Source organism: Camarhynchus parvulus, chromosome 1, assembly GCF_901933205.1.
Source record: "Camarhynchus parvulus chromosome 1, STF_HiC, whole genome shotgun sequence".
NCBI classification, from domain to species: Eukaryota; Metazoa; Chordata; class Aves; order Passeriformes; family Thraupidae; genus Camarhynchus; species Camarhynchus parvulus.
In genome coordinates, this window is record NC_044571.1 from 106,572,538 (window position 1) to 106,590,851 (window position 18,314).

The 18,314-nt window shown below is 38.1% G+C and overlaps 1 protein-coding gene across 5 annotated transcripts in view; it reads right to left on the reverse strand.

Moving 5' to 3' along the window:
* The window catches only part of ROBO1 (roundabout guidance receptor 1), a 688,715-nt gene that overhangs the window by 68,220 nt on the left and 602,181 nt on the right, over window positions 1-18,314 (reverse strand). For all 5 annotated transcript variants that reach the window (XM_030954600.1, XM_030954625.1, XM_030954591.1 and 2 more), the window contains 3 exons: window positions 17,697-17,817; window positions 14,947-15,085; window positions 13,515-13,642 (listed from right to left, as the gene is read on the reverse strand). In XM_030954600.1, the coding sequence (XP_030810460.1) occupies window positions 13,515-13,642; window positions 14,947-15,085; window positions 17,697-17,817 (388 nt within the window). The remainder of the gene's footprint in view (window positions 1-13,514; window positions 13,643-14,946; window positions 15,086-17,696; window positions 17,818-18,314) is intronic.

An 18,314-nucleotide genomic window follows, 5' to 3' on the forward strand; every position in this document is an offset into this window, starting at 1 on the left:
TTGACACCACTTTCAATTATAAAGTAAATTAATTTTCCCTCTGTTAATCATGGCTTTTCACATGGCAATTAGGTGGAATAACCTGTTTGTAAAGGCAGGAAGTTAGCATGTAAAACCGCAACTACCAAAGGAATAATATTTTTGCCTTTCATATAATTTCCATGACATGCAAGGCTTTTCAGTGAAGACACGACCAGTTGCTGAACAAAAACCAAAAGAAAAGTGGTTTCCAGTCTAGTGACGTGATCTTTTAATGCCTTATTCTTTCCAGAAATCCTATCAAGCTCGCTGGGACTATTGGTATCATTAAATCCACTCACAGGAGTAGGAATTTGCAGTTTTAGGACTTAAACTACAGCCTAGTACAGTTGCCAGATGTTAATGGAGCAACTATTACATTTGACAGATGCAGTTTTGTAGGTTCACATGATAATCAGGTTGGAAGCAACCTCAGAGGTCTCCATTCCAACCTCCTGCTCAGGAGGGTCAGCTTCAGGGTCAGTCAGGGCTTGATCCAGTCAGGGCCTGAAAAATTGCAAAGAATAACAATGCACAGACTCTGGCAGCCTGCTCTGCTGCTTGGCTGCCCAGCCAGTGGAGAAATGCCTTCTCATATCCAGCCTCAATCTGCCTTGTTTCAACTTAAATCCATTGGTCTCCTCTGCTCCCTCCATGCACTGCTGGGATAAGCCTGGGTCTGTCTCACTCTGGGATCTCATATGAGACCTCAACATGCTGTGTGCAATGCCTACACCTCTAAAAGACACATTTTATGTCTCATTTTGTAGCTGTCCTCACAGAGCTGAAGGCAAATGTTGATCTAGTGTTTCTCTAGAACCCACTGGTTTTCTCATATTTAAAATAAAATACTAGAGCGTCGCATTCATTTTTTATTCTGCCATTAGGCAAGTTAGAAGCTTCAAGTACACCACTCTTGATAGCTTGGTAGCAATTATCTATCTCAAAAAGAGTAAAATTATAGACATTTTAATTTATGTATACTAATAAGATGCTCTTGAAATCTTGAGATCCAAGGTGGTACTTAACTACTAAAGAGTATTTTGTTCAGTGTGTTTAATACTCATTAATTATTGTTCTCACTATGCTATTTACAAATATCTTCCAGGTGCTTGGAAGATATCTTGTTATTTAACTGCCAGAAGTTGAACACTTTTGATTGAAGCTCAATGTGTTTCACTTTTGATTATTTTAAAAAAGTCTTCATGTCTTCAAGGACTGCTGGACACTAACAGAAGTTATAATAAAAGAAGCAAGAAAGTATAACTCTACACCAGAGAACTTAAACCATACCAACTTCCAGGCCAATAATTATGCATAACAGTCAACTTACATCCAAACTTATCCAATCAACTAATATCCAAACTTCAGCTTCTGTATAAATAACTGGCCATTATGACTAATCTAGAAAATGGCAGTCACAATTAAATTCGGATTCCTTTCAAGGAATTTTGTGATACATCACTCCCAGTTCAAGTGAAATAAATCAGAGATGGCATGTGCCTGTAGGAATGAAGCGGTAGGAGACGGAACAGGAGTATGAGCAGATGGGCTGGAGTAGACAGTGGAGTGAGAAGCTGGAATTTCCATTGGGATTGTCCAGGTCCAGACTAGACAGTGAGAGGGGAGAAACTGCAGAGCTAACAACAGAGATAGCACAGAGATTGCTGTGTTACCTGTCAGGGAGCTGAAACTCAGCTGTTTGTCATCTTCATGTGACATAAATGGGTGAGAAACCCACAGTTTATGACCTCTATTTGAAAAGTGTGGGTACAGAAAATTTGGGTACTACAGTCACATGCAGAGGAAATATAAGAGTCTGATTATGTTTAGCAAACTGATCAAACTCTGACTTTTCACACCTTAAAAAACAAACTAACAAGAAATCCTGAATAATTCCAAACAAAAACTCTGCAAAAAGCTGCCAAAATCTTCTATTCAAAAATGTGTTTAATTTCTAATCCTGCTAAACTCTGAAATCTAAAGAAACACTTTTTATGCTCAAATATCTGAATGAGGACCATTGAATACCTCCCTGCAACATGACTACCAGATATTTATGTTGGTGTTTTGCAAAAACTATTATTAAGGGAGATAGTTTAAGACAATGTGCCATGTTCCATTTCCTATCTGGTGATTTGTAGGCTATTTGTTCTTATCAAAGCAATCTGAAACTCTCAATATCCTTGATATGCACATCTCTCTACAGTCATTTGTGGGAAGTATCACTTTCTACAGAGAAATAAACAAAAGCCTGAATCTCTTGTCCTGAAAAAAATATAAATGCTGCCATTCAGCTGCCTCCTGGCTTCAGCCTGTGAAAAATACAGGAACACAAAACCAGGTACAGTACAAAAGAACTGGGATATATCACTTTTCATCCTCCCTGGACTCTCTATTTTCAGCTGTCACTTCTTGAGGTATAAATACATATCCACACAATTCACAATTTTTCCCAGATTTTCTGCTGAAGCTGCCATTCATGTGGGACCAGCCTGGGCCACCCTTACTCACTGTGAATGCTTTCACAGTGCCTGGTCCCAGAGCACCAAGTTTGACACAGAGCAGCACAAATGTCTGAGCAAAGTCTCACAGTCTGGCGCCAAGCACGCCGCAGCCACGGGGCTGAGGTAAAATGTTTACATGAGATTTTTGATGTCTCAAATCAAAAGTGATGACTTGTAACTCCAAACCCCCAGCAAGGGAGTGATGGTGGTTTATTGCATTTTTGATGAGTGGAAAAATTCTGTTTTAGATTGCTGCTGATTTGTCAGAGAAACACTTAAGTTTAAAGGAACAAGTGACTACAGTAATTTCAAATTTACCAAGCCCGAGAAGATAAAAATTAGATTGGAAACAAAAAAAAGAGATTAATTATTTTCTATAATTGTAATGTGAAGAATGAAATTAAGACAAAAACAAGTGACTTACTAGCTGGAAAATAGTTCTGATATTAAGACCACCTTTAGAATTAGTGAAACCCACAAGAATGCTGCGGTTTCACAGACAGAAAAGTGAACATGGGGAAAATCTGAGTGTCAATTAGGTGCTGCTTTCCTCAACATACTTTCAAAGAGTTTTGTAGTTTTTAAAAATTTTTGTTTATTTATTTTTGTTTACAATTGATTCACATTCCCTCTTCTGCCTGAACACTGAAAACCAGTCAGGTTGCCCTGGTTTCGGCTGGGATAAAGTTAATTTTTCTTCTTAGTAGCTGGTGCAGTGCTGAGTTTTGGATTCAGTATGAGAATAATGTTGATAACACACTGATGTTTTGGTTGTTGCTGAGCAGTGCTTATCCCAAGTCAAGGACTTGTCATGCTTTGCCAAGTGAGGAAGGATACAAGAAGCTGGGAGGGAGCATGGCTGGGACAGCTGACCTGACCTGGCCAAACGGATGCTGTATGCTATAAAATATATTGCGCAGTATTTAAACTGGTGATAACAGGTTGGGAGCTGCTGATCACTCCTCAGGGGAATGCTGGTTGTCCTTCAGCAAGTGGTGAGCAATTGTACTGTGCATCACTTCTTTCTCTTGGATTTTATTTTTTTCTCTCTCTTAATTGCTATTACTGTTTTTGTTATCATTAGTATTATTAGCATATTTTACTCTGTTTCAGCTATTAAAGTGTTCTTGTCTCAACCCACAGATTTCTGCATTTTTTTTTTGTTTGTTTGCTTGCTACTCTTTTTTCAGATTCTTCTCCCCATCCCACTTGGTGGAGAGGCATTGAGGGGCTGTGTGGTATTAGTGGTCAGCTGGGGTTAAACCACAGCACGTGCTGGGCAGTAACAGAGAAACAGGCTGGCTGGAGTTTATGCCCTGCACAGAAAGTGCCTCTCTCAGGGTACTGAGGGGCTGCCACCTGCACTTGTCACTGTGCACTTCACCCAGAAGCCTCAAGACAGCTGCAGTCTGGAAATTGGTGGTCACATCATCCTGACACTGCCTCTGACCATGCAGGGCAGGATACACGCTCTCATTCCCAGCACATGGCACATGCCTGGCAGGCTGGATTTAGCCTGTGCCTCTGGACTTGAAACATAAAGAAAGGAAAAGTTCTGGCGCCTCTGTGCACTCAGGAGAGCTGATGTGCTCCAGGGGAAAGTGGTCTGAGCAGGAAAAAAGGCACGTGTCACTCCTTGGTGCTGACAGGACAGACACAGCCTTGGAAATGTCAGTGCTTCTGGAGCTGCTGCACATACCAGGCAGAGAGACAGGCCAGGGTAAGGCTTTGGAACCCCCTAAACATGGATGTCATAACACAGGCAGCCTGGCAGCTCAACAAACTCCAGAATCAATTCTAGAGATGAGCTTCAAGCACTATGGATTCATAATCAATGATTCTCCTTCCTGCACAAGCAGGAATGTGCTTTCTCCCAGCTTTGCAGTGGGAGCAGCAAGCAATTTGTTTTGAGAGCTTAGCTTATTGTTTCCCCTATTTTCCCCTCAAATGTCTCAAAGCTTCTTTCTCTCTTTGGTGGTTTAAGCTCCACCTTCTGCTGATAAATACCACAAGATCTGTGCATTAACCAAACCTCCTCCTTGGGTGCTATTCTCATTTCAAGAGCAATCAAATGGCATTAACTCCTTATGGATTTCTGGCCAGTCTGAGATTTTGTTTAAGCTGAGAGGTGTTTCTTTCCTCAACTCTGATTCAAAAGGCTGAACAGTAAAATATGGCTCTGTTTCAGCTGTGTATCAGCTGTGTAATTATATAAAGTTTCATTTTAAGAAGGTAATGAATTTTCCCTTTAAAAATCAAGATGAAAAGGGCTACATAAGTGTGCATGTTTGTCTGTATGTGTGAGGAACCCAGTACAAAAATTTGTGGGGGAAATGTACTCATATGAGACTTTTTGCTTTGCACCTGATACTAGGAAAAAATTAAGATAGATCAGAATCTGTCCTCCTGCAGGATTCAATGAAGATTTCTAGGATAAAAAACCAAAAATGCGGAAAAAGGCTTTACAATGCAGCTTTAAAGGTAGCATTTCTCAGGTTAATACATGTAGTACACAGTTTAAAATGTGTAAAAATCCTGTATTCATTGCCTTGAGGTGACAAAGAAAAATCTGAAATTTCCAGGGTAGAAGACAGAGAGGGAAAGAGGGGGATTTAAGATTTTCCAGAAGTTCCTCTCCCAGTCTACCTTCCCCCTTCCTTGCTCTGGATCCTCCTAATCCACACTATAAACCAAACATAATTTAGAGAGCACTCTTCTGGCGAGTCTAATTCCATCTATTTAAAAACTAGAGTAATGTGGTACACTGTGAAGTCGTGTTTCCCAGGCTTCTCTTTTCAGAGAAGAGAAGTTGTCTTCCCCCATGTTTTACATGAACTGAGGTAATTTTAGGCACTGCTGCAATCTAAGTAGTCGCAGCTACAAATATTTATACTAAAGCCTTTTAAAAGAGTGAAAAAGGATGAATTTTAAATAAACTGTGCAGAAGTACAAAAAGATTATGATAGATAGATACTATTTGAAGAATTCTTAGGAGCTTCCTACTGCATTTTTTGACTTACAGTTGAAGATAGTAGAACTGAAAAGGAAACTGAGTGGGATTTTTTTCCCCAGCTGTTTATGATAGCACAGAGTGCTTCTTGGAAAGGAGAACTTGAAATCCATAGCAACCTTCTTATAACAAGTTAAAGCTATTTGTGAAAAGTGGCCAAGGCCCATGATCAACGGATACCAACACACACTAAAAATGGAAGGACAATAAATCTCTGCAGTGCACTAACTTGTGATCATTAAAAAATGTTGGTTTGGGCATGCAGTACTTAGTGAGGAATACTCTCAAGTGAAATGTATTACTTCAAAAGAAACCTGGATTTCTTCTCCTGGGGATGCCATACCCCCCACATAGATACAACCAAGTCTCAACCAAGTCTACACTAACATCTCAACTTATGTTTCAATGAGGTTAACAGGAAGCTAACTGTGACATATTAACAAAATTTAATTACAGGCAACAAAAATTACAATGTGTAAGAATTCTATGCAAGCCAGACTATCCACCATGTACCAAGAATTTTTACTGTCATCGAGGCAGAAATGGGAACAAGATGCTTTAGGAAATAAGGATGATCTGCAAAAATAAAATAAAACTAAAAAATTCAGGGACACTTAGCCTGGTTTTCATACAGTTCTCTGTCAAAAGATGACAATGCTATCAAAAGTTGCTGGTAGTCTGAAATGGCCATCAGACTTTGCTGGTGGATGACTGAACAAAACCAGAACTCTCAGGTGACTCCCTGCTCTGTACTGAGACTCAATGTGTGTGACCTTAACGGTGTCAAAAGAGAGAGCGGCTCTCTAATATGAGGAGGTGCAAGTCCTAAGTGGGCTCTCATAGGCCAGAGAGAGACAAAAAGAGAACAGAATCTCTGCCAGTCCTGTGTTTAGAGAGCAGGGAGCATTTATGAGAACAAAACAAGCAACCTCATCCATCCAGACAAGAACTTTGTTTTTGTTTCTCTGTCCTGCCATCCTATTTCATACTTAGAAGGGTAAAAAAAATGATCCCAAACTTTGGGAATTAGTGTGTGGTCACAGGACAAAAGAAGCATGCAAATACCTCCTGCAGAAAATGATAATTTATATATAACAATTCAGCCTGAACAAATTTTTTTCTTTTCTTATACTGGAAGATTCTGATCCTGAGCCTACACGGCAATCAAGTCCACATATAAAGACAGAAAAATTCTTTATTACTAGTTCTTGAGTGTTATTCAGCACCTAGCAACAAAGCATTTTAGTGTTCAAACAAAACACAACTCATAGTAACAAATGGTGCTCAAAACAGCTTATCAAAATTATGTTTGAATGCACTGTTATTCAGCATTTTAAAATTCCTTGAGACCAATTCAGAAATTACTGATGCAAGTAAACTAACAAAAGTAAGGGACTGTTCTGCATCACTGTATTACTCACAGGCTATGAACTAGGCAAAAATAAAGTATTACCTTTTCACAGATGTTTAGCATGATTTAATAAAGCTGATGTTTATTTCAGAATGAATGTATAGCAAAGTACTGTTTGCTGAACAATCAATTAAAATTATTCCCTGCACTCTGATTTATTCATTAACCCAAAAATCTTCAGATTAAACAACTTGTAGTAAAATTCTGCTTTGTCTATTCCAAAGAAAGAATTATTGAAATGTTATCTTTAGAACAGCAGTCACAGTAGTCTGCAGCAGTGAAACCTGATACAAAAACAATTGCTTTTTCCACAGCCATGGGATTTAGGAAATTTCAGGCACTAGAAAAGAGCCTTCAGATTTTGTTTGCTCCTTTTTTTTTTAATTGAGTGCTGAAGTACACTACACAAACCTACTTGCTTCAATTCTCACACTGATTAAAATGCACAATTTTTGAGAACTATACAGTAAATAAACCCCTTTCAGAAGTAAAAAGCCTCTAGCTTCAACTTATTTCTGTAATAACATTTCTCCAAATTATTTGGATGCCTGTTTACATGCTTAAAACCATCTGTCTCAAATCCTTGTTTCAAAGTACCCAACTGGAGGAAGGAATCTCAGAAGTTTTTATGTGTTATTCTCCTGTAAAATATTGCTGTCACTGTTGTGAGATTCTACGTAAAAAAACCAAACCAAAACCAAACCAAACCAAACCAGACCAGACCAAACCAAGCCAACATCCATTTAGCACTTAAAAACCATGGAAGCAGTTATTCATTAAAATACTTACAGATTGCTTCTTTTATCCATATTTTAGAAATGCTTCAGGAATCTTAGTGTTCATCAGTTGCATCAGTAAGACAAGAACCTTCAGGGCTCTAATCTCCTCTTCAGACATTTTTCTCATTTCCTGCTGATTAACTTTTAAGATTTCTATTATTTCACCAGAAATTGGTGGCAGTCAAACTCCTCAGATCCTTGATAGAAATCTGACATGCTATCAGAGTTTACTGCAGTCATTAAGGGGGAAATGGGCTCTTTAAGCTATTGAAATCACAGGAGATGGTCTCCTTCGTTCACCCTGCCAAAAGTTTACTAATTAAAAAAATCCTAAAGTTCATTGGACATTCATTATTCTTCCTTCCCTTTTCAAGGGACTGAAGGCAGACTATTGCATCAAAACAGTTCTTAATACTGATTTAAAGAGAGAATGTGAAGACAAGTTCAGACCTAAATGCAATCCTAGTTTTTAAATTCCAGTGGTTAAATTCATCCCTGAGACTGTGAAGGGTTCACTACAGTGCATTATAATTGCTGTACAGCAATTGCTCAACAGCATTTCTGTAATCCCATAAAATTCTGAATTTTGTCTTTGCTGTTTTAATGCTTAATGCATTTACATTTACAGCCAACTTATAATGTGTACCAGCAGCCTGACACAGTGGAAACATTTCTATGGTATCAGACAGATGAAAGAGCAAATCCTGTTCCTTTTTATTCTGGGTGGTATTTGCAGCCCTTTCCAGAAGCCTTATCAAATAGATGTCTTTCACTGTGTGCCTTGAAGCTACCTTGCACAAAGAGGAGGTGGAAGGAGGAGGAAATTCCAGGCCTGAAGCATGTGCCACCTTTTCAGATTAAAATTCCTTGTCAGTTGACTCTTACAGCAAAATCACAGCCAGGAGTCACTTATCAAAACTTCCACTCTCTATCTACCTTGCAGACAAGCTCTGTTAACCCTAAAATTAAAGACATCATAATCTAAAAAGGCTTGGTAATCAGAGATTGCCACTGTAAAATATGAACTGGCCGCTACAATTTCCATAGGAATTCTTCTTTTTTCCTGCCAAACAGATAACGCTGAATGCGCTTAGTGCCTTTGAATGGCAAAATTTACATTTTACAGTTCAGTCACTGCTGCAGCAAGTTTAGGTGCAGGTTAGGCAGGGCCCTGTACCAAGTATTGCACACTCCTTCCGAGCCACTGCTTGAGTAGGGAGAGCTAAGAAGAATTCAAAAGATTCCTGTTCAAGGAAAAGATTCCAACCTTCTGCTGACTGACCACAGTCACCCACAGCCAGTGTTGTTATTCTCCTGAAGTCCTGAAGCCAACTGAGCCACCTGAGCTGCTGCTCCCAACTCCTGCTGAGCCTCACCTACACTGCCACTGCTGTGATGGTTCCTGGCCAGCTGCAGAGCAGGGCTGCCACTGGAGCCCTAGCTTACACTGCTGTGTTTCAGAAAGAACAGCTCATTTCACCAGAAATTGTAGACTTATTACAAAATCAGATGTCAAAAAAGCCAAATTAAGTACCACGCATGGGAGCAAAGCAAATGGAAGCTGGTGAGAATATGTAAAACCTTTGGTTCTTAGATTTGCTTGAGAGCATTATCATGGTTAAATGTGGGATTTGCAGATTCTTGAAGATGCCCTACTTCCATTTGCATTAATGGCAAAACTAATTCTTTTTTTGTACTGAAGTTTCTGAAGTATGCATCTTTGGTAATTTTGCGTGTCTTAGGAATGTTGTTTTCAATGATATATGTAGTAATGAAATATATAATATTATATTTCCTGCAGTCCTGCTTTGAGGCATAAAACTAAGCGAGTCACGTAATAGAAACCTACACAAAACATGAAATGCATCTTGCATATATATCAAATACAATATAATATAAATACAACAAATATATCCAGCTTGCTTAGTGCTAGAGCAAGAGAGAAGTCCACTGGTTCCAGTGGTGCCACTTTTTGGGCATTTTTTTCCTTTTCTGAAGTACATCAGCTACTTGGTGAAATATAATGTGTTGGCAAAATATAATGTATTGTACTCTGGGCTGCTTCCTGGCATTATGTATTGACTGAGGTATTTATTTAATAATTAATCATCTCCTGAATGAAATGCTTCCACATGTATTTAGCAATGTCTCTGGATGCCTTGCAGATGCAGTACACATTGCTGCAAAATGAAAACAGAGGGTAGAGAACTCTCCAATTTTAGGTATATGGAAACAACATCAGGATTACATTTCCTTAACTATTTAATTTTCCAAGGAGGCAATAAGATAACTTGACAGTTTTAGGGATGGAAATGCTTCTAAGCTGCAGGACTAAAACACTAAAGGAAGAGTGCAAACTTCACTACGTCAGTACAGAATTCCAAATCTGGTTTATGAATATGGCTGAAGTCACAGTAAGAATACAACATCTGTATGTAGAAAATGCTTTTGGTCCCCAAAGTTAGGAGCCTGTACAGAGGAAAACAGTGATTCCAATAACCAGCATCTGTGACGCCAGTGCCATGAGCAGGAAGAACATAAAAATGGAAATTATGTTCCCTCCCCTCTCTTGTATTTTCTACAGTTAATAGTTTATTACAGACAGAGTTTATTACAGACAGAGAGGGAGAGCTGAACTATCTGAGCTGACAGTTCCTAGTGCAGGGACATGGTCTGGGCTGGCTCCCAGCTAATACGCAGCTCTGTGGCTGTGTCTGTGCAGCATTCCCGAGCATTCCCAAAACAGGGTGCCCTGCAGGGCATGCATCAGGCACCAGGCAGAGCTGAGCAGGAGGAAAGGGTCCTATGGGATCCAGGGCAGACCCCCGTGAGTCCCAGGATAGCTGTTCACCACCTCCCATCCACACCTCCCCGACAGCTGCGTATCTCAATTGCCCCGGCACTGCACGCTCCACCTTTTAGTGCCCCAGATAACCCTCCACAGGAGACAGACACTGGGCTCAGCCATGGTGTGAGTGGAAATGATGAGTTGAGAAAAAGATAAATCCCTTTCTTAGTGCTGCCAGCCCCGAGGCCCTGAAGAGCACTGCTTGCAGCCCTGCCACGTTTCACTCCCTGCCACAGCCCCTCTGTGCAGACACTTGACTGTAGCCATGATATTTTCTGAAAAATCCTTTCCTTAGGATTTTTTCTCCTGAGAAGCTGAGAGGCCTCAGGAACAAAATGTAAACATTGATTATCTGCTGCTGGAAGGCAACAGGTGGATCTGTGATTGGTCTCATGTGGTTGTTGCTAATTAATGGCCAATCACAGTGAGCTGGCTTGGACTCTCTGCGACACAAGCTTTTTTTATGATTCCTTCTTCTTCTATTCTTAGCTAGCCTTCTGATGAAATCCTTTCTTCTATTCTTTTAGTAAAGTTTTAATATATTATATAGAATTCATTAATAAATCAAGCCTTCTGAAACATGGAGTCAGATCCTCGTCTCTTCCCTCATCCCAAGCCCCCTGCGAACACCATCGCACTTGACAAACAGGGACTGTCCCTTTCCTGACATGGACACACGTCTTGGGTCACCACTGACAGCTCTCATATTCCTCCTCTGGCACAGAATCTGGCACAGAAATACCACAGCCTGTTGCTGAGATACTGAAGAGGAAAGAACCCAAACCAAAGCTCCCCAAATAACCCAAACCCACTCAAACCCACGCCAAGCCCCCTCCTTGCCCTTTGCTGAATTTAACATGCCTGCACAGTGGCAGCTGTAATGTCTGAAGCTGTGATTGGCAGTGCAGCCCTCTGTTTACACATAGGCAACTAAAATAACTCGATTTGGCGCTGCAGAACACACATTTACTAAACTCTACAGTCAGCAGATCATGTGATGATAACCAAAAGTGCAGAAAAGAGTTGCCAGTTGCATTCCTTAAATCACCCAGAAAAAAACCCCATAAAATCATAAAAAAGCAATGAATCATCCAAAAAATTCAAAGAGCTGTGTGTCCACAAACAGTCAGAGCAAACTTATTTTAGTACTGAAACAAGATCAGTCTACTTTTCTAGATATAGCATAGTCAAAAAGCTGACCCTTTAGGAAAAAAAACCAAACATGTTTTAACAAGGGAAGAGGAGAGGAGGGAAAAAGAGGAGAAGGCAGAAAAAGGAGGAAAAATGTCAAAAAATCTGAATGGAAAATCCATTTGATAGAGGAGTATGATTTTCCCTCCCATAAAACTTGGTCTCTTGGATACGCTAATAAATGGATTTTGATCATAATTTATTTCATTACCAACTACAAATTGTCCCTGCACATTACAGTTTCTCACATCAATCCCTCCTATGAAGACATTAGCGCAGACAAATGGCTCAGGAGGTAATCCATTCACACTGGGAAACAAATTATCCCATAACAATATCCTCAGAGCAAAGCTGCCACACTGTAAATATCTGCTGTGTAATACAAACACTTAAAAATTAGGATCTTGATGAATCAGGACTTAGGCTATGATCTTGTTCTTTAAAAATGCCAGTTTATTATCAAAAAGATCTCATTCAATTTCTAACATCTACATACTTAAGTCATTTTATATCTATTAGCATCATTAAGCTAAATGGGATTTCAAGTATATTTATTATTTTGAATGGGAATATGAAAGATTAGGGCTACCAAAAGTTAATTTCCAGAAACGTAACTGCTCAACCAGTCATTAAAGCAAATTTTCTTAATATTAACATTTTACAGGAGTAACAGTTGATTTAAGAGGTGATCTTCAGAACAAATGATTATTTAAGAAATAATTCAGTCTTTTTCCTTTGGATAAACTGTGCTTACTGCTCACAAGTTTATCCTTTATTCTCCAACACTGAGCATGAGAGCTGGTTATTTTACAAACATAAGGTATGAGTTTCGATGTATAAACATCATGGTGACGAACAAAACAGAACATCTCAAAATTCTTGGTTTTATGAGAGTTTCAACAAAAGAATTCAATACTTTCCTAACAGAGGGACACCAAATGTTTCTGGTGGAAAAAGGAGAGCAGGTTCAGGGCAAGACCTTTCCTGTTACAGTAAATGTGTCAAAATAGAGGCCTGTTACCAAATAAAACACTTTTAAGCCTATACTTCCCCAGAACTCTATAATGACTAATTCCCACTGAACAGAGAAAAGGACAGAAGGACCATCAGCACCCAGAAAAAAGCATCAGGATGACATCATTGCCTGTCTGCTAGCCAGGAAAGGAAGAGAGGGATTATCTGAATAGTGAACATCTGGATTGTGTATATAAAGGCAGTGAAGGATTTTTATACATATTAGTTCACTGAGTTCCACTGAATTTTTATCTTACAAAGAAACAGTAGTGCTACGATCTGCTTTCATAATGAAAAAGCAACAGGAATTCCAGTGGTCTGGGTTAGTGTATTAAAAGATCCACAAACAGATTTATCATTCACTGCTTCTCTACTATATTTAATTGAAAAAACTTGGCAGGTACTTGAACTTGCAACTCTTTCTTTTTGAATTAAAACAATGCAGCTTAGTAACACTGACTTTCTTCTTTCTGTCTTTCAGATACAAAGATTAAAAGTGACTTGATTCTGAACTTGAAGAACTGAAATTCAAAACATACTCAGTTCTCCATCCCAGCATTGTAAAGACTACTGAAAAAATCTTACACGTGAAATGTTTCCATTTCCTCAGAATACAACTCAAGACAAATTTGTATTTTCACATTTTTTTTATCACTACAGTTGTTGTACAAAGAAAAATTAACTTATTTTAGTACAACTTTATTCAACTTCGTTCTTTGCAAAGAAACATTCTTACCTTGAACTGTTAAGGTTGCTGATGCCTCAGCTTTTCCAACCATATTTTCTGCAACACAAGTGTATGATCCCATGTCTCCTGCCATAACTTTCCTGATTTTCAAGGTATGATCATCACGGATTTCGTATCTTTAAATATACATAGTAGTTAACAATGAATAACAGAACTTTGTACAGTTTCTGTCAAGGGTAAAAACAAGGGGGATTTGCTCTAAAAATATTCTTATTTCTGTATTTCCCACAAGGGAAAAAAGTATAGATACTTATAAAAAATGCAAAATAAAGTTTTAAAACCAAAATATACCCAAGTATTTGAAAACCTTATTCTGATATTATTTGCACACAATTGCAAAGCCCTAATGAAGAACATTTTAATTGTTAGAATTATTTTAACAAGTAATTATAACAATATTTATTATTCTCCATCTGAATGACAGATTTTTTTAATATGGCTGAAAAGAAAATATTGCTCACAAGAAGATCAGAATTGCCTGAAAGTCAAGATAAATCACAATTTATTCTTTTTTTTTTCTTTTTTTCCTAAAGGACTATGTGGCCTTTTACCAATTTCTTTCCTTTCATCACCTTTCTCTCCTTTATGTATAATGCAGTCAATGTGTTTCTATTTATGGTAAGTAGATTTTTCTCCTAAAAATGATAGTTTTTATTAAAGCTATAGACTACATTACCAAAAAGCTGTATTTAAAAAGTAAGTGGCCAACTTACAAATCCAACCCTGTAAAGTGTTTCTTCTTTCAGTCTACTCCCTGAAAGTTTTTTAAACTGATAATTAGGATTTCAAAGTAAATAAATAAGTATTTAATCTATTTCTATATCGATCCATCACAGGATGTGTTTATTTTTAATAGTGTGTTTTACTTTTTGGCCTGAATTACAGCAATAACAAATATGAAGTTCATTGGAAACCTAGCAACAAAAACATTTATAACCAAGGCAGCTTTCTACATTGCCAGACTACATTTTACATCAATTGCAATTCCAATATATACTTCTTGATGTTGTAATTTCTTTTACTATTTGTTATACATTCTCCTAAACTTTTAGTAATCACAAAAGACTCTTGAGGTGAAGAATTAATCTGTATCTGATACCACTGGCTGCACTTGGTTGTTTTATATTATATTTAATATTATATTTTATTATTTTTATATTGTATTTATATTATATTTATATTATATGTTTTATGTTATATTTGTCAGGTGTTGCCACAACAAAAACTTGAAAACATGCCGTTCTTAAGTTTCAACATAACTTGTAGATTCAACTAGAGCACAGTGCTAATTAGAAATATTTTATTGGACCAAGCCAGGCCTTCTGTATTCAAGACAAAGAAATGCCTGCTGTCAATCACTGAATGGCCCCATCATACACCAAAGTAGATGATATAAAAAGGGTTACTGCAAGTACTGCACCTTGCTTTTGGCAGCTCCCCATCATCTTTCCTCCATCTCACTGTAGGGACTGGGTCTCCTCTTGCCTCACACTTAAACTCTGCACTGTCATCCACAGTCACTGCCAAATTGCTCGGTCTCTTCACAAAAGATGGTCTCTCTAAAGGGGAAGGAAAGGAAATCAAGGGTTAATCCAGCAGTTCTGTGTCCAGATTGCTCAGGATCTCTGTGAGGCTGCTCACAGGTGTCAGCAGCAGCAAGTATTCCATGAAATAATTTCCAATGCTGCATTTGAAAGGCAACTTTTTCTTTCACCAGCACACATGGAGTAAAACAAGCGAAAAAAACCCCAGAATGTCCTCTCCATAGTTTTTGTTTAGATTAATTGCTGCACACCTATGCTCAGACTTTCTGGAACAAAAAGGTGACCTCAGCACAGGCTGTGTTGTTTTGGTAAACTCTGTGAATTTCAGGCAAGGTATTGATACACTTTTCTACCTGTAACGGGATTGAAAGCTGCAGGTTGCTGGGTCATTCATACTTTCATAATTCCACAGCAGGCTGCTCTGCAGTGAGGTTTGCACACTCCCAAGGATAAAAGTGGTTTTAATAATTTCTGGAATATTGCAGGAATGACCCATCTAGAAGAGCAGCAGCAGATGACAACAGCATGTCCATAAAAGAACTGGGAAGGTTTAACAGGAGAGTGTTTGGCAGGTTCCTTTGCCTCAGGCAGATGAACTTTTCGTCTATAAACCTGTGAAAGCTCTGAGGGAGTTGAGAAGGCAGTTGCATGTTTTGACTTGTATGTACTAAAGATATAAATATCATCCCCCTGGAACTGCAACAGTCTGAGGCCATTGGCACCATCAGGAAGTGTGAATACCCAAAAATACACCACAAATTTCTCACAGGAGTACAAAACAACCAGACAGAAGGATAAAGAGACAATCCCACGCTCTTCATGTCTCACATTTGTGTTTGAGAAAAGCAGTTCTAAGTATTACTCTAGATTTGCAGACATGGAGATTCAATATTACAAAAACTTCATGGTTCAAAAAGGAAATGTGACCTGAACAAAACCTTATTAAAAAAAAAATCTTTTATTCTCAAGGATGTCCAGACCAGCTGGACACTTGTGCTGTCGAAAATTTAACTTTGCTGGCAATGGTAGGAAATAATGTTAAATGAAATAGCAAGTTGATCTTTAAGCTGTCAGTTCTAGCCTGAGTTCATATACAAGAAGTGAGAAATAAAACAGAGATCTACAGACATAAATCTAGCTGCGAATTAAAAAGATACAAATATAGACAACTCCCAACACTGGCCCCTTTCTTGTAGGTGCCGAAAAAAACAAATCTGAATGTAAGAAAAGAACATCCAGATTAAATCTCAGAGTAGGAATAGTTTGGGGAAGAATATTAAACTTAACTATGCAAGAGAAAAAAGACTGATCTGGTTCTTACCAAGAGTGCTGCCCACAAGAGGCACATTGTTCTCCAGATCAGTTTCCTGAAGGAAGAGTAATGGACTTCCAGGAGTTTTTGTCTGCCCATTTATAACACTCTTAGTCAAATGCAGAAACGGATAAGGGAAATCAACACTGATTTAAGAATCTGTCTTTGTCACATGATTATTTGGTACGTACAAGGAAAGCTTAGCAAGGATCACTTTGAAACTTTCTAATATTACAGTTTCTGGCATGCAATCCTCCCTCTGATCTAAAGCAGAGACCTAGAAGCAAAAGTTCAACTTCTAAATAACCAAACCTCATAAATAGAAGATTAATGTAGAAAAATTTAATATATGAAGTCAGCATATTACTTGTGCTTTTTCACGCATATCCAAGTCTGAGTTGAAAGAATAGGGTGTTTTAAAGATTTCTAGACATGGGCTGGTAAGAAATTCAAACCTTTACTGACTCATTTGAGAACAAAACCTTGCTAGTTTCCCCAGGCTGAAAATCTGAACTATGTCTGAAAGGAACAAGAGATGAAGAAGAAGCCAGACAGAGCTCTGCCTGCAATGCACCCCTCTCACAGGTTTTTAGCAAGAGAAGTAATTTTTCAGCCTAAGTTATCAAACAGTCCAGCCCATGATTCCCTGGTTGGCAGCAGACTACTGATGAGCTATTACATGGTACAGTTAAATAGGAGCCTGATGCCAGAATTTTACTCATGTAATTACAATTTACTTTCAAGTTTAGATACTGCTTGAAAGTTCTGAAAGTCTATTTGACAATAAACTTCCTCCCCTAGTGCTTCAAAAGTGTTTATATAAAATCAAAATAAAATAGTACAAGTTCCTCAGCTTCTAAAGGGTTACACACCACTTTCTTCCTGGATATTCAGTTTGAACAAAGTTGTAGCTTTACAACACTCAGCACACGTTCCTATAAATGAAAGGATAATTATTCCAAATAGAAATTTAGAGTAATTCTGATTCTCTCCAGTAAGAAGGAAAAATTAAGCCTCTGCTTCTCAAACTTGTGAATTTTTGTTTTGCTGTTATTTCACAATACTGATCCAGTCATGGACACTGGAATTATTTTCAGTTTGAGAATTAAATACAAAAGCATCTTATAATAGGAATAAATTGTCCCAGGTGGGCTGCAGAGCCATTGCCTTCCTTCTTTTTACTAGATCACAACCATGAGAAAAACATTTTCAGCACTGAAATGGAAATGGATCAGAATAATGTTTAGAGAAAGGCTTACTAGGAAAAACAAAAGATGGACATTTTCATCAATGGAGTCTAAAAGGAATTCTTACCTAAAACAGTGAGCTCTGCAACTTCACTTTCACGTTCTCCGACCATATTTGTTCCAACACAAACGTATTTGCCAGCATCATTCTTTCTTGTGTATGTGATCATGAGCTTTCCTCCTCTGATCTGGGACAAATCAAAGATAATAAAAATACTTCAATATCAATTATCAATTTAATAATAATAGCTCAGAAAATATTTTGTTACAGATAATAAAACAGAACAAGCCATCTCTGGTTTTCCATATCACAAAAAAAAAGGTGGAAAAAAATTACTATTAGTCTAATTTCCTTCTCTTATGCAAAAAGCTTGTGTTTCAGTTTTGGATCAGTATTTTAAAATCTCTGAGATTTGGAGACTTGCTAGTTTTTTCTTCATTCTGTGTAATGTATTGCTGGCTGCTCACCAGCCTGTTTAATGCTTGTTAGCCAGAAGGACTACAATTCCTTCCCATGTACTGATACAATCAGGTGGAGAGTAAAAATTAGCACAAGACATAAATCTCATTTTCACATCAAGTGCTGCAATTATTTTTTCTTGACAAGAAATATGTGCACGCTATCCTGCTGCTGGTTGTGCTCATTATTATTCATGAATTTTGTGTTTGTTTCGGTTTTAATTTC